At 45.9% G+C, this 23,209-nt stretch overlaps 1 protein-coding gene across 2 annotated transcripts in view; it reads left to right on the top strand.

Annotated features, from left to right (window-relative positions):
* ELOVL5 (ELOVL fatty acid elongase 5) overlaps positions 1-23,209 on the top strand; it is a 76,644-nt gene that overhangs the window by 38,324 nt on the left and 15,111 nt on the right. Inside the window, exons 1-3 of one of the 2 annotated variants that reach the window (XM_055136838.1) lie at positions 11,143-11,161; positions 11,335-11,402; positions 14,894-15,081. In XM_055136838.1, the coding sequence (XP_054992813.1) occupies positions 11,345-11,402; positions 14,894-15,081 (246 nt within the window). In that variant the 5' untranslated portion in view covers positions 11,143-11,161; positions 11,335-11,344. Of the gene's footprint in view, positions 1-11,142; positions 11,162-11,334; positions 11,403-14,893; positions 15,082-23,209 lie in introns of those variants that run through there. The other variant, XM_055136839.1, reaches the window with a different exon arrangement.

Below are 23,209 nucleotides of genomic sequence, written 5' to 3'. Positions count from 1 at the left end.
TTAGGGCCACACTCCAGAAGGGGAAGGAACTGCTCCTATTTAGTGTGTGCTGGCTTTAGTTATGCACGAGCTGTGTAATGATATGTGAAATCTGCAAGAGCTGATGTCACATTTCAGAGAGTTTTATTTTTACTCATGAGATGGTTTGAAGGTGGCGGGGAGGGGGAGAGTTTTCCCTGAAAACAAAATTGAACAAAATTTGCTGAATGAAAATATTTGTCATTGGGCTTAGTCCAGACTCGAGCCATGTAATGCAATAGAAAGAAACTAGGAGCAAGAGTCAGAGCCACGGGAGTGGGTAGCGGAGCCCCAAGCCCCGCTGAAATGGATAGTGATGGTCCCCAGGAAGACTGCGCCACAGATTCCCGTAAGTGGGCTTTCAGAAAGAGATTTCCCCCCATTCATCTATTGAATCAGAATTTATAAAGGTCAGCTTTGGAAGTGAATTTTTTGCTTTTAGGGCCACACCTGGCAGTGTTCAGGGATTACACCTGGCCCTGCTTTCAGGGATCACTCCTGGGGGCATTTGGGAGACCCTCTGGGGTGCCTTGGGGGCAGGAGCCAGATTGGCCACGTGCAAGGCAAGTGCTCTACCAGCTATACTTTCACTCCAGCCTCAGAAGCGAATGTTTACAACTCTGAGGTGATCCTGGGTGCAGGCACCCTTGAAAACCTGGGAGTGGACGCTGGAAGACATGAAGATTTTTTTTTTTATAATTTATTTATTTTTAATTAGAGAATCACTGTGAGGGTACAGTTACAGATTTATACACTTTTGTGCTTATACTTCCCTCATACAAAGTTCGGGAACCCATCCCTTCACCAGTGCCCATTCTCCACTACCCGTAAACCCAGCGTCCCTCCCACCCTCCCCAATCCCATCTCCCCCCCCACCCCACCCTGCCACTGTGGCAGGGCATTCCCTTCTGTTCTCTCTCTCTAATTAGCTGTTGTGGTTTGCAATAAAGGTGTTGAGTGGCCACTGTGCTCAGTCTCTAGCCCTCATTCAGCCCGCAACTCCCTTCCCCCACATGGCCTTCGACTACAATGTAGTTGGTGATCGCTTCTCTGAGTTGCCCTTTCCCCGGAACATGAGGCCAGCCTCGAAGCCATGGGGTCAACCTCCTGGTATTTATTTCTACAGTTCTTGGGTACTAGTCTCCCACTCTGATATTCTATATACCATAGATGAGTGCAGTCTTTCTATGTCTGTCTCTCTCTTTCTGACTCATTTCACTCAGCATGAAACTTTTCATGCCCATCCACTTAACTACAAAATTCTTGACTTCCTTTTTTCTAACAGCTGCATAGTATTCCATTGTATAGATGTACCAAAGTTTCCTCAGCCAGTCATCCGTTTTGGGGCATTCGGGTTTTTTCCAGATTCTGGCTATTGTAAACAGTGCTGCGATGAACATACATGTGCAGATGTTGTTTCGATTGTACTTTTTTGCCTCTCTGGGATATATTCCCAGCAGTGGTATTGCTGGGTCAAATGGGAATTCAATATCTAATTTTTTGAGAATCGTCCAAATTGTTTTCCAGAAGGGCTGAACCAGTCGGCATTCCCACCGGCAGTGAAGAAGGGTCCCTTTCTCCCCACATCCTCTCCAACAGCGGTTGCTTTTGTTCTTTTGGATGTGTGCTAGTCTCTGTGGTGTGAGGTGGTATCTCGTGGTTGTTTTGATCTGCATCTCTCTGATGATTAGTGATGCAGAGCACTTTTTCATGTGCCTTTTGGCCATTCGTATTTCTTCCTTGGTAAAGTTTCTGTTCATTTCTTCGCCCCATTTTTTGATGGGGTTGGATGTTTACTTCTTGTAGAGTTCAACCAGTGCTTTATATACCATTGATATCAACCCCTTATCTGATGGGTATTGTGTAAATATCCTTTCCCATTCTGTGGATAGTCTTTGTATTCTGGTCACTGTATCTCTTGCGGTGCAGAAGCTTTTTAGTTTAATGTAGTCCCATTTGTTGATCTCTGTTTTTACTAGATTGCTTAGTTCCGTGTCACCTTTGAAGATACCTTTATCTTCAATATCGTGGAGGGTTTTGCTGACCTTGTCTTCAATGTACCTTATGGTTTGTGGTCTAATGTTGAGGTCTTTAATCCATTTTGATCTGACTTTTGTGCATGGTGTCAGGTCAAGGTCTAAACCCATTTTTTTGCATGTGGTTGTCCAGTTGTGCCAGCACCATTTGTTAAAGAGGCTTTCTTTGCTCCACTTCACATCTCTTGCTCCCTTATCAAAGATTAGATGATCATACATTTGGGGTTGTGTGTAGGGATATTCCACCCTGTTCCATTGGTCTACGGCTCTGCCTTTGTTCCAGTACCATGCTGTTTTAATTGTTACTGCTTTGTAGTAAAGTTTGAGGTTGGGGAGGGTGATGCCTCCCATCATCTTTTTCCCAAGAATTGTTTTAGCTATCCTTGGACGTTTGTTATTCCATATGAATTTTAGGATTGCTTGATCCATTTCTTTGAAGAATGTCATGGGTATACTTAAAGGGATCGCATTGAATCTGTATAATGCTTTAGGGAGTATTGCCATTTTGACAACATTGATTCTCCCTATCCACGAGCAGGGTATATGTTTCCATTTCCTCATGTCCTCTTTGATTTCATGGAGTAGCGTTTTGTAGTTTTCTTTGTAAAGGTCTTTTACTTCCTTGGTTAAGCTGATTCCGAGGTACTTGATTTTCTGGGGCACGATTGTGAATGGGATTGCTTTTTTCATGTCCCTTTCCTCTGCCTCATTGTTTGCATATATGAAGGCCATGGATTTTTGGGTATTGATTTTGTAGCCTGCAACTTTACTGTATAAGTCTATTGTTTCTAAGAGTTTCTTAGTAGAGGTTTTAGGCTTCTCTAGATATAGTATCAAAGACATGAAGATTTTATCCATTTGCTTATTCATTCATGGGTTTCAACCTGTGGCCAGTCTGCGGGGGCCAAGAGATGCAGCCTCTCTAGAGCTGCATGCGTGAGCATGAACAAACAGGGATGTGAGAGGCTCAGCCTTTAGGAGCCCAGAGCTTAATAAGACCCATGAGTAAACGAATAGATAATTACAGTATAATGGATAATCACAGCACTTGGAAAATAGGCCTACAATTTTATTTCTGTTTGAGCTAGAGAAGTGAGTTGCATGTGAAAATGAGGCTACGGGTTCCCACCCTTTTTCTATTGTCTTCCAACAGGGTCTTAGCTATGAGGTATCTGAGACCCCATTCATTACCAAACATCATATATAAATAGAACTACTGGTTTGTTTTTTTTAGTTGACATTTCATGAGTGAAACTAAATAAAATGAATGTAGATAACATTACATATTGTCCTGAGTTTCATAGATATGAAGCTATTGCCTGGAAAGGTTACATGAATGGGGGGGAGGGTTGATGTGTGTGTGTGTGTGGGGGGGGGGCATTCCTGCTGGTGGTGATGGTGTGTGTGTGTGTGTGTGTGTAGGGGCCACAGTGGTAGGGATTGAAGCCAGGGTCTTGATAAGATGTTCATTAGCTTCAGGAAATACAAAAAAGGGCACATCAGATACAGACCTATCTTTGCTTTCACGCACAGAGGGAACCTGTGATCAAAGTGCATCCCAAACATTCAGGGGAATTTATTTAGAAACTCAAAAGTCTCTGGATTCACAGCCTGTAGTCCCATTGGAAATAGAGAATTACAGAGCTGTGTGAGCTGTCTTGCATGCAGCCTCCCAGGTCTCAACCGTGGCATCCGGTATGGTCCCCCAGCACTGCCAGAGTAATTCCTGAGTGCAGAGCCAGGACTAACCCCTGAGCATCACCAGTGTGGCCCCTAAACCCAAAAACCAAACGGGACTTCCTAATTCCGAAGTGGCAACTGAGTCCGCAGGAGCTGCATCTGTTAACCCAATTTCCTCAGGCCACAAAAGAGAACAAAGTAGCAGCGATGGTAACATTTCCCTCAATTGTTCGTTTTATTAGCAGGAAGGGGGTGCAGCCTCCTTTGCCCCTGCGTCAGCCAGGAAGGTGCCCTGTTTTGCGCATCTGGAGGTCAGTGTACACTTTTATTTCTGGAGCTCCTGCTGAATTGTGCTCTTTCCCTTGAGTAAGGTGCCGGCTCGGCATTACCTGCTCTGCCGGAGTGATGACCACCATGTACATGGCAGAGATGAGAAAGCCTTGCTCCAGTGCGGTCGGTTACTGACAGGCCTCCTTTCCAAAGGGCTTCTGCTGCTGGAGCCTGTGCTCCCTCCCTCCCTCCCGCTCTTCAGGACAGTCCTGAGCAACATGAGATGTTTCCTCTTCCCCGTTCGTTCAGAACTGCCTTTCCCCTAACTAGAAAAAGGCTTTTTTAAATTCAAGAAACACTGTTGTGTGACTCCCAAATTAAAGCACCGTTTAATTTATTGTGTTAACTGGCAGCCAACAGGAAAAGTGTTCCAGGCCAGCTAAAAACAAGTGGATTGTTAAAAGAATGAATGGGTAGCAGAAAAGAGAAAAATTTTTCCTGACCCCTGGGAGTTTATTTTCCTTTTTGGGTCACACCTGGCAGTGCACAGGGGTTACTCCTGACTCTGCACTCAGGAATTACTCCTGGCGGTGTTGGGGGACTGTATAGGATGCTGGGAATCGAACCTGGGCCAGCCATGTGCAAGGCAAAAAACCCTACTCTATGTACTATGGCTCCAACTGCGCCCCCCCCCCTTTTTTAAGATCAGAGATCTAGAGAGTGAGGTGGTAAAGTGATGCTTCACAACAGTTAAACATCTGCTTCAGACATTTTTGCAGTGTGGGGGTTGAACCCAGAGCCTGCCTTTGAGATGTGTGCTCTACCCCTGAGTCACATCTCAGTGGTGAGTCACGTGGATGTCCAATAAGCAATTTACACCAAACGCCATGGCATTCGGTTTCACAGGAAGGGGGCTTTAGCAAAGAGGGAGATTGCCCCTTAACTGCAAGAAAAACAAAGACTCTACATAAGAATCAGTGCTAAACCTTAAAGTCTGAAGTATGGTTTTAGTTGCAGGAAATTTACTTTTCTGGGTGTTATTTTCTATTATGTTGTGCCCGAGAGATAGTATAGGAGGCTAAAGCACTTGCCTCCAGCTGACCTTTGATACCCCACACCAAATATGGCCACTCCGATGATCACCAGGATATGGCCACACTGACAATGGCTGCTCCCAGAAGTGAGCACTGCTGGAGTGTGCCCTGCTCCTACCTAATTTTGGTGTCTTTATTGTATTTAATTTTGATTAGTTTGCTCTGAGACTGTTTGGGGGAGATCAGGAATCTACTAGCCATGCTGGGAGGGGCAGTAATGTTCCTGTGGTTGAGCCTGTGCTCTTATCCGTGTAAGACACGTTCTTTTATCAGTCTTATTCCAGACTCCAGGTCTTGGTACCACTTTTGGTACCAAGGTGGGGGAGGGGCTGGGATGCACTGGGGGATGGATGTGAGTTGTGGGAGAGCACTTCAGGATCCTGTGGTTCCATTGACTGAACTCAGGACTCTTCTATATGCAGAACATATACTCTAATGCTTTAAACCAGCTCTTGTCCCTCAGATCTTGGGGGTTTTGTTTGTTGTGCTAGAAATCAACAAACAAACCAGGGCCTTACACAGGTAAGGCTAGTGACGTCTCACGGAGCTACGGCCCTGGCCCTCCAAATCTTGGTATCTGCGTTAGATTGCCTGAAGAACTCCTGCTCAGTTCTGGAAAATTTGTGCTTTCTTTTCTGGAATACATGCTGTGCATTCTTGTCGGGGCAGAGAGCCCTCATTGACCGATGTGCTGTATCGAGGTGGGGGTGATTTGCTCAATGACCCTGTGACCTCTTTCCAGGGGTACCCTCTCCCCAGTCCCACCTCACCATGGTTCCACAATGGAGAGGAGAGATGTGGGACATTTTAGTTCATGTCTGTGTCTTTTTTTTTTCTCTTTAAATCCAAATAGGCCTCCAGTAGACGGTATTAGATCAAAGTGAACGCTTATTAGATCAAAGCTGCCAGCTCACCCTGGGCAGCTTATTCTGCTGGACGGAGTGTCTCACATGTGCTGGGCTCTCTTCTAAATATTTAATGCTTGGGTTTTGCATCACACACAAGTGTATTGCATGCATTCACATTTTCAGGTTTCTTTTTTGCCATAGTGATTTCGGTCTTCTCGAATCCAGACATGAGGCTCTCTTCCATCCTAAAACCTTGCACATACACTATATACTCAGATCTACATTCAGGAGGCTCAGATCTCGATAAGGGATGGCTGGGTGCAAAAAGCTCTCGAGTCCACTTGTAGTGTAGGGTGATGGGTAGAGAATGAGAAGACCCAGCACTTTCCATAGTGTGATACTTATCATGGTATGGTTAGAACAGTTGCATAAAATACTCCAGAGTTTAATAGTGGGGAGTGGCTTTCAACTAAGCCTTCTCGGGGAAAATATGCAGAAAAGAGAATTTTTGGAAAATGGACTGAAATTGTACCTGCCCCGTTTTCACCTTTTCCTGTCCAGTTTGTTTTGTTACCATTTTCTCTGTGCTGCTTGGACTGTTTTGAATAGCTTTTATACTGTTGGGGTTGGACCTTTTTAGTGGATCCCATTACTTCCTGTCATGACCCGTAATTCAGGAGCCCTGGAGTGGGCAGGGGTGTCACAGACCCCTGGCCGGGGGTCAGGGAAGTAATGCTTGGGTCTGGTGTCCGTGCGATCTGGTTGACAGGGCGTGCCAACCACCCCCGTCCTTTCTTCAGTCTGCGCCTGGGGAACGAGCCAGATCAAAGAATGGCTGATTCTTCTTCAGCGCTTTGGACCGAAGCGCCTGGGAGCAGTTACTGGGAGTACAATTGTTCGGGGCAGCTGTGTTCCCACTTGGCCCAGCTCACCGCCCCAAAACGGCCTGGGTGATTGAGCAGTGATGTCACCAGCCCGTTTGCCGCTTGGGTGCTGGGGACCTGATGTGGATCTGGCTGTGGCTGTACACTTTGTGCACAGTGGCTCATGCCATTCCCGAAACTCCACACCCCCCAGGCAGGCCTCAGGACGCGTGCCTCTCCCCTTCCTTAGCAAAGCTGGACCCACAGCCGTCTTGGCAGGTGCTGCCTCCGCCAATGCTGGCCTGGCGGCCAAGGGTTCAGCACTGAAAGTTCCATCCTGTCCCGTGGTCCAGCAGATGGGCTCGGCAGGGAGATGAGGATGGCAAGGCCAGGCCTGGCAGGCAGCTACAGTCGTGGATGAAGGTTTCAGGTCTGGCCCCTTCTCCGGCTCCCACCCTGCCAGGAGCACTGGGCACCCCTGCTGGGCAGAAGGTGGGCACTGCTGGACAGGGAGTGTAGGGCAGCTGTGGCCGCTGCTTACTACTCATGGCCTGGCCGTGGGCATCCACTCTCCTGCCCTTCTCACTGCAGTGCACCTGCTTTCCAATGGATGCCTGTTTTGTCACCTTTTGTTCGTTTTCCAGGTCGCATGCTTTCCCCCAGACTTTCTCTCCTCAGTGACTGTTGCTTTGCATTATGATGTCATAAGTCCATTAGCTTCTCCCTGCCCTCCCCCCTCCCCCACCTCCCCAGCCTGGAATGTTTCTTGCTCTCCACATGATCCCATAGGGCCGCAGTGCCTGAATGCCTGGCCCTGGCAGGCCCTTGGGAGCTGAGTTGTCTGAATGGAAATGTGAATACTTGGTCGTGAAGGGTACTTAGCGATGTGGCTAGCCAGACAGAAGCCTGCCGTGGCACAGAGTCAACTGTGAAGGCTGTGATGCTGTCTCTTGGCAACCTGTGCCAAAACAAACTCGGCGTTCTAAGACGGTGACAGCACATGTGGGGGTGGATTGGGGGAGTGGTGGGAAAACATTGAACATGTCCCGAGGTCAGAGCCGAATCGGTCAGGGGCTCCTGGATCATGGGACTCTGATTGCCAGGGCCTTTCCACCCGCCCTGTCTCAATATCTCTAAAACATTTCAGCAAGAGAGAGCAATTCTTTCAAAATTATTACTCTCCACAGGTGCTTTTTGATTTGCTTAGATTTGGGGGTCATACCTGGTAGGACACGCCTAGCTTAGTGCGTGGGGTCGTTCCCAGGGTTCTTCGGAGGACCCTGCATGCCGGGGATCCATCCTGTGCTGACCTCACATGCTAAGCCGGTCTCCCACCCAGGGCTTTCTCACGCTGGCTCCCCGTGGCCTTTCAGGCGAATATTTGGCTGGCTCTTTCAAAAGTTCTAAGGTTTGATTGTGAGAATTTCTGCAGCCCTGTGGAATTGCCAGGCATGCAGGGATGGAGGCGGAGCGCAGCTGAGTTGTGCTGGGTGCCCACTCTCCTGGCGAGGTTTGTCTTGGGGAGCTGCTTCCAGGGGCCCTCTGTTCCTGGCGTTTGCGCTCCACTTATGCAAGGCAGGTGGCTTACATAACACAATTCTTCAGTATCTCCAGATACCGAATTCCACAGTCTCTCGTGGTGGCCACCTGCTGGATTTGGTGCGCCGGGACTGAAATCTTACCTCTAATCCCGCTGCTTTTCTGAGGACACAATGGTAACCCCGAGGCTGCAGCTGAACTTGGGGATTGCCTTGTTGTGCTTGTAGCAGTAGGTTGTTTCTCTCATCCGGAGGCCTCTCTTCTCCTGCTTCCTCCACTCTCCACTCCATGCCTTACAGGTCTGTTTTCTGTCATTCAAAACATCCCTTCACCCTTGTTTCCAACTTTCCCAAATTCTTTCCTTTGAAACCAGACCTGAGTACCACCCACCAACAGACCTCTTAGTGAAATTAGAACGCCACCTTTCCTGCTTTATGTCCGATGCATTTCTGATGTTTGATGACTGACTTTGCAGAGGCTTGCAAACTGAATTTTGCTTGCAGGTTTTAGCCTCTGTCTGCCAGCGCCCTTGCAAAGGCCCAGTTGGATTTAATTCCCTGGAGCCTGCTCCTTTGCTGCCCTAGAACACAACAGGACTTGATTCGGGTGTGTCAGCAGAGCTGTCCTCCTCACCCTGGCGTTCTGGCAAAGTTCATGCCTCCTACTGACAAGTTCCTCTGCCCAGAACCCCCACCATGCTGTTCTCTGGGTGTGGTGGGTAGGCTGTCTTGGTGACCTGGGGCTCTGTAGAGGGAGAGCAGTATTCCTGGGGTGGGAACGGGGGTGGGTGCAGAAAGGCATGCTGCAGCGCTCTTTGCTATACCTAGCTTGCTCCCCAGGAATCACTCCTGGTGGTGCTGGGCGATCATGGGGTGTTTCCTGCATGCAGAGTGTTGATGGTATGGTAGACATGTGGTAGAAAATGTTGTGTGTGTGTATGGGAGGCTTACTTCATGCTTAGCCCTGTTCTAAGGCTTTTGTGTATTATTATTTTTTTTAACCTTTAGGCAATTACTTTTTCCTTCACTTTACAGTTGGGTTTGCTAGTAAGTGGGGCGCGAGTGGAAAGAATGGGTTTTCAGAACCCAGTGATCTATCAGAGTCCAGTGCCGAGCCACTGTGCCCGATGCCAGCATCTGCCTCTGTGCCAACTCTTGCCCTCTCTTGCTTCAATACCCAGTGAGCATTTATGGTGGCACTTTAGTAAGCTAAAGGTGTGCCAGCTTTTGGAAGCAAGATAGTCTTGACTCGTGGGGAAGGCCTCTCTGGCTTGTCCTTGTCCTTCTGGGAGCCAGTGCACAAGTTCTATCCTTTCCTCCTTGAGCTGTATCTGCCCTTTGAACACATGCGTTTCTAATGATGCAGGTTCACTTGAGCAAAGAAAACAAGGTGCTGCTTGATGGACATTCCTGCTTTATCATTTCATCTCAGGATTTTCTGATTAACATTTTCTTTAGCTTGCTTCATTTGTAAGATTATAGTATATGAATGATACAACATATGTTAATTGGCTTTGTTCATGGGAGGCCTTTCCAGTTAATAGTCTACTGATGCTTTTCTTTCTCTTGGGACCATGCTCCCGGGTAACTCCCAGCCCTGCTCAGGACCATGCAGTACCAGAATTCAGACCAGGGTTCACCAATAAAACAGATGTGCCCTGGTGCTCCAAGCTGTCTCCACAGCCCTGACAGCAGTCTATTCAGTGGGTCAGGGATACAGATCAATAGTGGACCAGTTGCCTTTTAAGTACTAAAAACCCTGGGTTGGCTCACGGGCTCTGCCCCCAAAAAATACATATTTATGGATAGAATTTACACATGGACACAAACTGTGTAGGGCATCTACACTGCTACTTTTTTTCTTATTCACAGGTCAACTGATCTTACAGATGTAGTAAAACTGGACAAAACAGTATTCATCTTACTAGGAGAAAAACACCAACTGGAGTGGATTAGTTTACTATTTTAATACTAGGTTGACTGATGATTTGCTAATGGATTTTCAATTTGCAACTGTAAAAACACCAATGACCTGTTTCATGCTCAAATGAGAACTCTCTTCCAGAGTACACCCAGGAAATGTTATCATTAGTTCCCTTTTGAATGTTGAGTGAGTCTTTATGGATTGTGGTTGGAGAAGTGATGAGACATTCATTGCCTTTCCCACTTTTACTATTTTTTTTAAAAAAAGAGCTTTGGGCATGAAGTATTTAAAATAATAATGCACGTTCCAGGCAGAGGAGAGGGTCTTTACTGGGCACTCTAGGTCCTGGGTTGTAGGTGTGCTGTCAGTGGGTGCTGCTGCTTGCGCTGCTGGGCAGTTCTGTCTGCCCCTTTCCCTTCGGCCCTTGTGCCTGCAGACTACAGTGGCATGAGGAGATTTTCTGGAACTGAGCAAAGAACTTCCCAGGGCTAGCACTTTATTTATAAAATAGCGCATTCATGACATTTGTTTTTCCTTTTGATGTCTACATGTAAAAATATATTTAAAAAATTTAAAACATTGTCTCCACATGAAAAAATGCACAAAAGTCCATGTGTGAATTTTATTTATATATAAATATGTAAATTGGGGGGGGAGTGTTGGGATCCTGAAAAACCTGGGTTTTCAGTACTTGAAAGGTAATTGCTCCACCATTGAGAGTCCACTGTGTGCCTTCTGACTCCCTGAAATGTATTACTTGACGGCTTTCAGGGCTGGGGAGAGGGCTCAGAGCATCACGGCACGTCTGTTTCATCAGTGAGGCCTGGGTCTGAATTCTGGCACCGCATGGTCTGGACCAGGGCTTGGCCTAGTGCAGAAGTTCCTTCTTTGTAAGTTGGGAGGTGGGGGTGGGTATTTCAGTGTGTAGAGCTTAACCTTAACCATAGCATGTCTTTGGAAAAATTTTGCTCTTGTTCTGTTCTTTTTACTTTAAAAAAAAATCACTATTATAAAAAGCATTTTGAGTTGAGATTAATCAATACTATTTTTTTTTCCTTAATAGGTTTTTAAAAATGGAACATTTTGATGCATCACTTAGTACCTATTTCAAGGCATGGCTCGGCCCCCGAGGTAAGGTGGTTTTTGATTTTTCTTCTTCCACCCCCCCACCCCCACTTCAGCCACTTCTAAATATTGCATGACGAGATTCTAGAAAATGTTGGCTTTCTGCTGGTGGACTAAAGCTTTGTCCTGAATACCAAGGGGCTTGACCGCTATGCCCTGGCTAGAGCAGACAGCTGCCGCCCACCCTCTGCTCCCATTTACTGTAAATGAGGCTCTGCTTTCCCCGAAAAGACCATGCACGCTGTCCTTCCTGGTGGCTCATTTGCATCAAGTCTCTAGTTGTTTCCAAAACACACATGTTTACAACTTTGGGACCAGCGCTATAGTATAGCAGGTAACACATTTGCCTTGAATGTGGCTGATCCAGGTTCAAGCCCATCTGATCCCCCAAGCACCTCCAGGAGTGATTACTGAGTGCAGAGCCAGGAGAACCCCTGAGCATCACCTAGTCTGACCAAAAAGAAAAAAAAAAGTTTACAACTTTCCCTTTCACGATTTTAGTATCTTATTAAATCTCCTTTTGTGTGTTGTGTAAACAGATACACCTCAACTAAGTGTTTATAATTAGTCTTTTATTATATTTCAGAAAGAACAACCAGCTCCATATTGCCTCTTTAAAAGTGTCATCTGTATTGTCTCATAATGTCTTAACTATAAAGAATTTTGCAGCAGTGCCAGAGCCCAGTGCCTGTATATATGATGTTCTGGACTTAATCCCAGTCACCACAAAATAAAACCAACAACAGCAACAGTCTATATTAACTCCCTGCTCCTTCATCTCCTGACAAACCCCTCCAACCCTTGGGGAAAAAAACCTTTATAGATTCCAGAAAAAGTCTTAGAAAAGCTAAAAGGAGCATTTTAAAATAATGAGATGATTCTATTTCACTTATGATTTTATTTATTTATTTATTGCTTTTTGAGTCATACCCGGTGATGCACAGGGGTCACTCCTGGCTCATGTACTCAGGAATCACTCCTGGCGGTGCTCAGGGGACTATATGAGATGCTGGGAATCGAACCTGGGTCGACTGCATGGAAGACAAATGTTCTACCTGCTGTACTATCACTCCAGCCCCTCACTTATGATTTTTTGTGGGGGTGGGGGGCATCCCTGACTGTGCTCAGGACTTACTTTGGCTCTACACTCAGAGATCACTCCTAGTGGGGGTTGGGGTTCCAGGGAATTGAAATCGGCAAGCACCTTAGCCAGTGCACACAAGGCAAGCACCTTAGCCATCTCTCTGGTCCCTCCTCACTTAACGATTTTTAAATATAAAAGTACAACAAAATTCTTCTGTTAATATGGCAGAAATAGAATATGTTTCAGTACCCACTGTGGTGATAGTGAGGAAGTAAAGAAGGAATTTCAGTTGGTACAACTTCTCTGGAAGGTCTTTATATCCCATATTGAATTTTAAAATCACAGTTTTGGGCCAGAGAGAGAATACACAGTTAAGGTGCTTACCTTGCACGTGGCCAACCCAGTACCACAATATGCTCCCCCGAACATTGCCAGGTGTAATCCAAAAAACTATAATAATTAAAAAAATGTAAGCAGAGTTTGACTCGGTTTAACCCCTTAGTTTAACTCCTCCATGATTGATCTGTATCAGTTAGGCAAAGACGTGTATGTGTATACTCCTACTTCAGCCAGTGAGTAATACTGACCCCCATCAAAGTATGGGGCAGGTTAAATGAGTTACTGTCAACTGGAAGAAATGAATTAGATAACCAATGTGTGCCTGTATAGAAACAATGCCTTCCTTCAACTTGTAGGAATTAATTCTTTCTTTCATATCTGAAACAGTAATAAAATTAGTTGTTTATGAGGCTGGGCAGTTGCTGAGTTCGTTGGTTGTGGTCTTTCTTTTTTTTTAGGGGGCCTTGTTATGTTAGCCAAGGACCCGTACTTGTCATTTCATACATTCCCGCCCCCAGTTATCACAGCTCTGTCCTCCTGCAGCCCCTCACCTCCCATGGTCCAAAGCAACTCTAGGCATCTCTTCCAGAGGATGAGGAAGAAATCCGTTCATGCTCATGGTTTTAAGAAGTAGGACACTTCCCCAGAGCCCTTCATGTCATCTCAGCGCAGTGGCTGCAGTTATTTCTTGTGCCCATGCCTGAACCTGTCATCAGAGAGCGGCTCCCTCTGCTTGGCCAGGTCCTTGCGCCAAGTGCTCCGGAAGTACTTGGTAGTGTGACAAGTGGGTCGGACAGAAAACGGAAGATTTTCACCCCCTCCACCTGCCTAGAATAGCTAGTAGGGAGCAGGGGAGGGATGTCTGCCTCTGAAGCCCAGGGACGAGGGGGCGCCCTGGGAGAATGCAGGGTGCGTGCAAGTAAAAGAGGCGCACTCTGTTCCATAGCGGAGGTATTCAGCCGGGCTTGTCCTCTGGAGAGAAAAGCAGTATGGTCAGGGAGGGCAAAGGGTGGCTTCTGCGCCATGGGTCCTGAGGCAGGCCTTGAAGACAAGCTAGAGGAGTGGCAGGCTGAGGGCTCCTCATTGCAGGAGGTGGAGGGAGTGTGCTTCTGGGCTGGAATGCAGTCTTATTTTTTTTTCTTTGGCTTTTTTTTGGGGGGTCACACCTGGCAATGCACAGGGGCCACTTCTGGCTCTGCACTCAGGAATTATCCCTCTCAGTGCTCAGGGGACCATATGGGATGCTGGGAATCGAACCCGGGTCGGCTGCGTGCAAGGCAAATGCCCTACCCGCTGTGCTATCTCTCCAGCCCCTGGAATGCAGTCTTGTTGGGAACAGGTAGCACCTTGGGGCTCTGGCGGCCAGGACTGTGCCTCCCTCCGTGGAGAAGATCGCCAGTTTGCCTCCAGCGGCTACCTAGAATAGTTCTTTGATCTCACCTAGCGTAGGGAGTGGGAGCAGGGGACGGCGGGTTTCTAACGCCAGTGGCTTTAAGTCTGCCTTCTCTCTCTAGCTTCTCCTCGGGTACCTGAGAGAGTCACTTCTCCGAGGGCTGCTCCACTTCCACATCCATCGGTTCCTTGGCTCTTGACCTGATCCCGCCGTCATGGCAAACACTGCCTTTTTAACCATAACTGGCACCAAGTGGGCCCCGTGCCACCCAGGTCTTCCTGAACTGTGCCTGTGGGGCGCAGTTGCCGACACTGGGCTGAGAGGGCAGCCTCCAGAGTTCAAAGACTGTTTGTTTCTAGGGTTTCATCATCCCATGCATAATTCAATAAATCTGGTTCATAAATCCAGTTAATGGAAAGCAAAGCCTTCTCATTTTCTCTAAGAGTCTTTGAAAAGGATGTTCAAAAAAATTCTTTGACTAAGTAAAACCACGTACAATGTATATTAAATTTCTTTGCCTCCTCTACTGGTTACTTTGTTAGCATTAAACTTTAATGTTAGGTGACAAATAATCACTGAGAGAAATCCTTTTAATGTTTGAGAAAAATGTGTGGCTTTTATTTTTTTAAGTATGTATAGCTATCTTACTAATCACCCACTGTTTTTTTCTTTTTTTTCCAGATACCAGAGTAAAAGGATGGCTTCTTATGGACAATTACATACCCACTTTTGTCTTCTCCATCATATACTTACTAGTTGTATGGCTGGGACCAAAATATATGAAGAATAGGCAGGCATACTCTTGCCGGGGAATTTTGGTGGTGTATAACCTGGGACTCACATTGCTGTCTCTCTATATGTTCATTGAGGTAGGTTTGAAGTTGATGTGGATTTCCTCACTTAGGTACATTCCTATTGCTGTTCTGACCTGTGTTTCCAAAAGAAGGAAAATAGCTCGCGGGTTGAGGGACTTACGGAGCAAGAACGTTAATGCTTTTAGAGTATGTTTTAGAATTGATTTTTCTAAATGCCAGAGTTGTTTGCACAAATACACCTTTTAGAATATCTAAAATAGAAACTACTGTTATTGATTCTTCTGTTACTTATGTTTCATATTCAGAATTAAAATACTTTTAAGAAAAACTCTGATGCGAGCAAGATACAGAGTGGGAAATGAACAAAGCGCACACATGCACACACACAAAAAAACACCAAACCTGAAAATTTTATCATAAGCCTTTGAATAAATGTGTCATCCTTGTTTGGCAGTGGGAGAGAAGGAATGGAGAAGTACTTTTGTTTGCTCTGTTTTGTAGAAAGTTGAGTCTCTTGCCATCCATGAGTCATAAATAGCCATAGATTTGACAAGTTATTTTTTTCAAAACTTTGAAGAGTAGATCATCAGATCAATGTTTAGAGTTTGAATGGTCTGTATAGGTTTACGCCCAGATATTTCTTGTCTACAGTGAATATTGAAGACAAAATTTGAGGGTCTCAAGGAAAGTGTTGTAACTTACATTTGAAAATGACAGGCAGAGGACAGTCAGCCCCGGAGCCCTCCCCAGGAAAGCTGCCTTCCAGCACGTGTGTAGAGAAAGGCAAATGCCTTTAAAGCTTATAGCTCAAAACTGTTGCTAACCTCTGGGGATGGGGGAATTCAGCGGTAATAGAAGGAAAACTTTCAGGCACTCCTGTTGTAAGTTACAATCTTTTACTGCAGTTTTATTTCCCCAAGGTATAGTAAAGATGACAAAGGAGGAAGGCGAGGGGAAGCTGGCACTAGCCTTCAGAGGGACCAGGGAGTGTCCCTCAGCGTCAGGCTCTGCTGGTGTATCCTGGGACTGGAGTGTATGTGTGTGTGTGTGTGTGTGTGTGTGTGTGTGTGTGTGTCTGGATTTGAGGTCAGAGGTGCTTCCTAGAGTGGGAGCTCTTGTTCTCCTGTGCGTGTTTCAGAAGCCGAGTCAAGATTTGTGACTAGACTAGTAGGTTACTGTCGTTGCTTGCACGCTTGACATCCCATAAAATGCTTACACTCCTCTTTTTTTTGTGTATGCTGTTGTTTTTCTGTCCTGTTCTAGATTGAAGGTGGTGTAGTTGCATGAAGAGGGACTCCTCGGCCCACACAGGTGCCTCTGTCTGACCAAGGGACAGAAACACAATAAACTGCCAGGCTCCCCTGCTGTTTTCTTCCCCATAGCTGATGCATGATAGAGCCATTCTGTTCCTTAAGAAAGCTTGAGTCTGGTCCGAAGATACAGGATAGCGGTAGGGTGCCTGCCCCATCTGGGTTTTATTCCTCTGAGCATCGCCAGGAGTGCTCCCTGAGCACTACCAGGTGTGCCCCCAACACGCACACTGAAAAATCCTCGAAATGCTTGTTTTTGAATGTGTAGCAATATTTTGGGGAAAACATCTTTCAGATCTTGCTGAATTCACACCTTTGCCTTAACACAGTTGTCAAGAGCCAGAGGTAGAATTGTGACTTTATTATTTAACTTCTTAAATAATATTTTGGTTAAGAGGGGAAGAAAATTGCTGTATAAATTGCCATTGTAGGTATCTGAATTTGGGGAGATTTCAAAAGGATTGTAAAGTAAATGTTCTTTTTTGGCATGTCGAGTAAGAGGTAATATAAGACTAAGCTGTTGAGGCCAGAGAGGTATAGTAAAATTTTCAGGTATTTTGCTGGGTTCAATCCTTGGTATCCCATATGGTCCTCCCAGCCTGCCAGGGGTGATTCCTGAGCAGAGTAGGGATAACCCCTGAGCACTACCGGGTGTGGGACACCCTTACCTGCCCCTCCATCCTCCCAAAATCAAATTGAGCTGTGTCTTAGCAACAAATATAGAATAGAGAAATAAACAGTGGGGGCAGGAGAGATAATACAGAAGTAAGGAGATATAATACAGGAGAGATAATACAGGAGTAAGATAATACAGGAGTAAAATTTTTTTAAAACTCCATACCAGATCAGGTATGTAACATGCTGGAAGGAAGCATATTAAATAAATAAAAGTGCCGGGGCTGGAAAGAAGCCCAGATTCAGCTCCCAACCCGGACCCCAGCACAACCAGGAGTGGCCCAATCTCCAAAAGGATCTCTAATATGCCAGGTTAAAGGATCCTTACATTTAGTTTTACCTGACAGTTTTTTTAATTTTGTACTTAGATACAATAGTAGCATATTCATTGAATTAAAAAAAATAATTTTAGGCACTATGAGCTATAATTGATAGTACTACATTTCAAGAACATAAGGTTGTGGGGCTGGAGAGACAGCACAGAGGGTAGGGCGTTTGCCTTGCACATGGCCAACCTGGGTTCGATTTCCAGCATCCCATATGGTCCCCTGAGCACGGCCAGGAGTAATTCCTGAGTGCAGAGCCAGGAGTAACCCCTGTACATCGCCGGGTGTGACCCAAAAAGCAAAAAAAAAAAAAAGAACATAAGGTTGCTATTGCACACCCACCACTAGTGCATTTCAGAATTTTATTTTTTTATAAAGTTTTTATTTTATTGAATCACCGTGAAAAAAAAATTACAAAGCTTTCAGGTTTAAGTCTCAGTCATATACTGATTAAACCCCCATCCCTTCACCAGTGCACATGTTCCACCACCAAGAATCCCAATATACCTCCCTCCCACCCACCCCCCACCTAAGTAGCTAATGATCTTCCCTTTATTCTCTCTATACTTTGAATACATTCAGTATTTCAATAGAGAACTCACTATTATTGTTTGGAATTTCCCCCCAACAATCAGGCCTGCTGAAAAGGCATCATTTAATAATTTCTTTTCATTGCTGAGAGTGAAGACTCTGAGTTCTGTCGCGGCCATGTGGTTTTGCGTTTCTGATATTTTAGCTCAGTTCACAGTCTAGATGCATTTCTGCAAGAAGCCGCTCTGGGTGCCAAAATGGGTTAGAAGACCTCTCGATCAAAGTCTTTAGGAGCAGAGGGTTCGTGTCTTTTGCCGCTGTTCTGGATTATATCTGGGCGGAAGGCATGCCGGTGATGCCCCCCCTCCCAGGACCACCTACAGGCTATGTCACTAAAAAAGTCCTGCCTCCAGGTTGGGCATCTTAGAGGGTGGCTCTTGCCACATGGATGCTGCCGCCGCCGCCATTTTCGCTCAGAAAAACAGGGCAGAGAGGGAAAATCCCTCCCCAGGCGGCATGCGGTTGTAGCTCAGTTCACAGTCTAGATGCATAGCTGCAAGAAGCCCTCTGGGTGCCAAAATGGGTTAGAAGACCTCTCTATCAAAGTCTTTAAGGAGCAGAGGGTCCGTGTCTCATGCCGTAGCTCCGGATCATATCTGGGCGGCACATGTCAGAATTTTAAATTTCATTCTGGCTACTGATACTCACTTTTTTATATATTACATTAAATCTAGAAGGGCAGTCATAAAGTTTGACAACATAGTAAGGAGATTGTGAAGTCTAATTCAGGTTTTTATTTCAGAGAAATGTCCTAAGAGTTCCACCAGCATAATCATTGGTCTTTATTTACCCTTCCCTTAAAAAATAAATATGAAGTCATAGATATTATTGTTAGTTTAACCCTGTGACATGAGTTCATACTCGTCTTGGCAAGGTTTAAATTAATTCAGACAATCAACAGGTACTCAAAGGCCACTAGAAATCTTGAAAAAAAGAAGATAAAGAAGGAAATGTAAGCCGGGGAGTCACGGAACCTTAAGATTACTAGTGATAACTAAGATAACCAAATGATAGTTTTAAAGCTGTGAAATGGAGTATAAAGTGTAGGTAAAGGAGATTTGTTCATGGTTTGTACATTTGGTAGAAAGAAAATTGATCAGAACCCAGTGGCTTTTGGCGGAAATGTGTCTGGACTGCGCATTAGGTTTCCCGTGCCAGACCACCCCAGATGGGAATGGGTTTCCTGCCTTGGCCTATTTCCCCTGGCGACTTGATCGCCAACGCCATCTTCCAGAGGCCTAGGGACAACCAGGGAGGGGCCCACAGTGATGAACTCGGGGCCTCATGGGATGAGGGCGGAGCTGGTCCTTTCCCCCCCACGCCCCTATGAGACTCCAAGTTGCCACCCACGAACAAGCCCTCTTTCTGCTGATCAAGCTGCGTATTGGCCATGATCCCAGAGACTCAGAAACAAAGCTTGGAACACAGCGGCTTCTGGCAGAAATCCCTCTAGATTTAATTATTAAAACTTCAGAATTCCAAAATTGCGCGGCCACTATTGCAGCCCTGCATCATCATATGCAATTCATAATCAGCAACAGAAAATAAATTGTCTAATGTTGCCTTTTCGGCAGATCTGAGTATTGGGGTAAGATCCCAAATAATAATTGTGGGTTTGGCGTCAACATGTTGAATGTAATCAAAGTAGAGAGTAACGTGGAAATCGTATGTCACGCAGGTAGGGGGAGGGCATGGGATGGGGGGATACTGGGGGTTTTGGTGATAGAAAATGGTGAAGGGTTGGGTGTTTCATCACTGTATGACCGAGACTTAAACCAAAAAATTTAAACTGACTGCTCTGAAACTGCTCTCATGGTGTTTCAGTAAAAAATAAAAAATAAATAAAAATAAAAGAAAGAAAATTGAAAGAAGGGATAGGGATATTGTTCAGTGATAAGGCACTTGCTTGCATGTGTGAGAGTCTGGGTTCAATCCCAGAACTGCAAGCCAAAAAGAAAAAAAAAATTCAAAGTGTTACTACTTCTAATCATCTTCTAAAACCTTAAGTGTTTACTTCCAGGACAAAGGTCATAGATTTCTCACTAAACATCTGTTTTTTGGGGTGAAGTGATAGTACAATTGGGTAAGGTGCATTTGGTTCCCTGAGCACTGCAGGGTGTGACCCCAAAAACCAAAAAAATGTAGCATATATGAAACACGATAAGCTTTATAAAACTTTGCGATAAGCCTTCTAGTAAAATTTCAGCTTTTAGTTGTTAAAAATCATTGTGGTGGAGCCTCAAACCCAAGGCCTTGAGTGGAAGCTCATTTCCTCTCTTGGGGGAAAACAGTCTCACCCAACAGGCATCAGTGATGACAAGTTGGTGATTTTCCCATAGCCCATTCATGTGCCTGAGTAGTGGGGGTGGTTTTCTTTGGTTCGGCTGGTCACATCACCCACATCCGAAGTGAGTCCTTTTACATGAGTCTTTGTGCAGTGTTACGTGACTAGGAAGACGAGAGCCAGCCCCTGATGGGCTCTCTCCCTCTGATTGTGGCGTTGGCGCTGTCAGGGATCTCCTTGGGCCCTAGTCGCTGCTTCCTTTCTGGCCTCTGGCTTCGATGACCCTGACTGAAGCACAGGACAGAACAGCAGTTGCTTTGGAAACATTCTGACTGTCTTTTTTTTTTTTTTTTTCAGATTCTTCTAAATTAAGTTGTTATGGAAAAAACAGTATAGAGAATAACACATTGAGCAAATAATATTTAATTTAATTAATCTTCTATTTAAAGTTAATATTTTTTACCAAAATACTGGCGAAAGACATTTTTTATTATATTCTCCTTTCCCATTTTTCAGAAGTTTAGAGAGACACGTATCTAATAAACTTCATTAGAAAGGCCTGGCCACTGGGGCCTCAGAGAGAGAACAACAGGCAGCGCACTTGCCTTGCAACCAGCTAATCTGGGTTTGGTCCGCTGGCCCCCCATACGGTCTCTGGAGCACCACCAGGAGCGATCCTTGAGTGCAGAGCCCAGAGTAAGACTGGCACATAGCTGGGTGTGGCCTAAAAACCCAAAACAAAAAGACTGACCTTTAGGTGAAATATTTCTCACTCATAGCTCCCTTATAGCTCTAATTCCTTGCTCAGGGATTAAGACACTTGCCTTGCATATGGCTGATCTTGGTTTGATTCCCAGCACCAGGTGTGACCCTCTCCCCTCTAAACCACCCTCCCACAAAGAAAAATGCCTCCCAAGAGAAACTTCAAGGAATGAAAACACTCAAACTTGTTTATTGCCCCTTGGATTATCTGCCTGCCTCCCAGAGAGTGGGGAGAATGAGAAGGCTGCCGCGCAGACAGCCTTTCTCTTCCCACCGGAAGAAGGGGAGGAATGGCTTGGGTCCCAGCCACGCCTGCCTCCGCGTGGTCTCTGCCCACCTTTAGTAAAGTGTTGTTGCAGCTGGCTTAGCAAGGTCAAGCCCTCTGTCAAAGCAGACTTACTCCGCAAAGGAAGAGTACTTAGTAGTCAGGTGGTTGATGTAGTAGTAGTAGTAGTAGTAGTAGTAGTAGTAGTAGTAGTAGTAGTAGTAGTAGTAGTAGTAGTAGTAGTAGTAGTATGTAGTAGTAGTAGTAGTAGTAGTAGTTGTTGTTGTTGTTGTTGTAGGCAGTTAGTAGTCACCTTTCTGCAAAGGGTGGGCTGGGGGTGTGGCCCAGTAGTAAATACCGCACATGTGCAAGCCTTCACAGTTCATCCCCACCATTGCCTCCACAGAAAATATCAACTTTGCGGTTCAGCTGGTCACATTGCTGCATCCGAAGCGAGTCCTTTTGTTTGAGTCTTTGTGCAGTGTTGCCTGACTAGGAAGATGGGCTTCCCAGGAGGAACAGCCCTACTTAACAGACCTGGTCATGGACTATTTGAAGCAGGAGTATTGAACATTTGGGCACAATGGTAGTAAAGATGGAGGGGGTGTCTACCGCATTCCGGTAGTCTGGGCTGGCTGTTCATTTGGTGTTCTTTCCACTGTTCCTGTTCCCTTGCCACAGAGGGAAAGTTCTGGGGTGGTGCTGGCATTCGTATCTGTGTACTCCAAATCCTTGTGCAGTAATGCCTCAGCCTGCGGCGCTGTGAGCATTCTACCTTCAGCCACCAGTTTTCCGCTTGGAACTTCCTGTGAGCCTTTATCACTGTGTAGCAGCAGCCTCCCAGAGAGCACCTGTCGGGGATCCTGAGCAGTGAGCAAAGAACTGCTAGACAGACATCCCTGTGTCAAGCTGGGCCAAGGGCCGGGGGTTTCCTTGTGCTTTGTTCTGAAGACTTCTCTGGTGGACAGCCTGGGACCTTAGGGTTTGCACAAGGATGTTTCATTCAGCTGCAACCCAAGATGTTTCTCTCTCTTTTTATTTATATATTTTTTTGGTTTGGGGCCACACTTTGTCAAGGTTTTGCCTGCCCAATCTTGGGAGTGCCATTTATGCAATATGAAAAGGTGGCTATGAATTTCAGATCTTTCAGATCCAGAGTACAATAGTGACTATTAATACATTTTCATATCTGTGACCTGAAAAGTACTATCTTTACCTCTTTTTTTTTTTTTTGCTTTTTTTTGGGGGGTCATAATCGGCGATGCACACAGGTTATTCCTGGCTCTGCAGTCAGGAATTACTCCTGGCGGTGTTGGGGGGTCCATATGGGATGCTGGGAATCGAACCCAGGTCGGCTGCGTGCCAGGTAAATGCCCTACCTGCTGTGCTATCACTCCAGCCCGTCTTTACCTCTTGATAATCAGGAATGCCTGAGGTAGGGGCTGGAGTGGTAGTGTAGGAGATAGTGCATTTGCTTTGCACAGGGGTGCCCCAGGTTCAATCCCCAGCATCTGTATCGTCCCCCATGCCCCACCAGGAGTGATCCCTGAGCACAGAGCCAGGAGTACACCCTCAGCCACCACTAGGTATGTTCCCTAAGCCTGTCCACAGAAAACAGTACATGTCTGGGGAGTCACCTTCTCCCACCCATGCCTCCCGGCTCATGCGCGTGCATACACACACGTTCTGTGGTACAGCTGGAGCCCCATTTAGATCTGTCTTTATTGCCCATCATCCCATGTCTGTCTGGAGAGACCGTCTCTCTCACAATAAGCAGCCCACCTGCCCCTCTGGGGAGTGGATCATTGTATGGCTCCAACATCATGGGCTGTTGGGGATACTCGCTGATAAAAGCCACTCAGGATGGCTTTTGGGGGGCCTGGCATTTTTAAATGACCCTATTTCCTGAGTTGTCTTGGCAGCAGTCAGAAAGAGGCATGGAAGAATGGTCCTTGTGTTGAGGGCTGCA

The sequence above is a fragment of the Sorex araneus genome, chromosome 4, assembly GCF_027595985.1.
Source record: "Sorex araneus isolate mSorAra2 chromosome 4, mSorAra2.pri, whole genome shotgun sequence".
NCBI classification, from domain to species: Eukaryota; Metazoa; Chordata; class Mammalia; order Eulipotyphla; family Soricidae; genus Sorex; species Sorex araneus.
The sequence above is the reverse complement of the archived record's forward strand: the minus strand, read 5'-3'. Positions and strand labels throughout refer to the sequence as shown.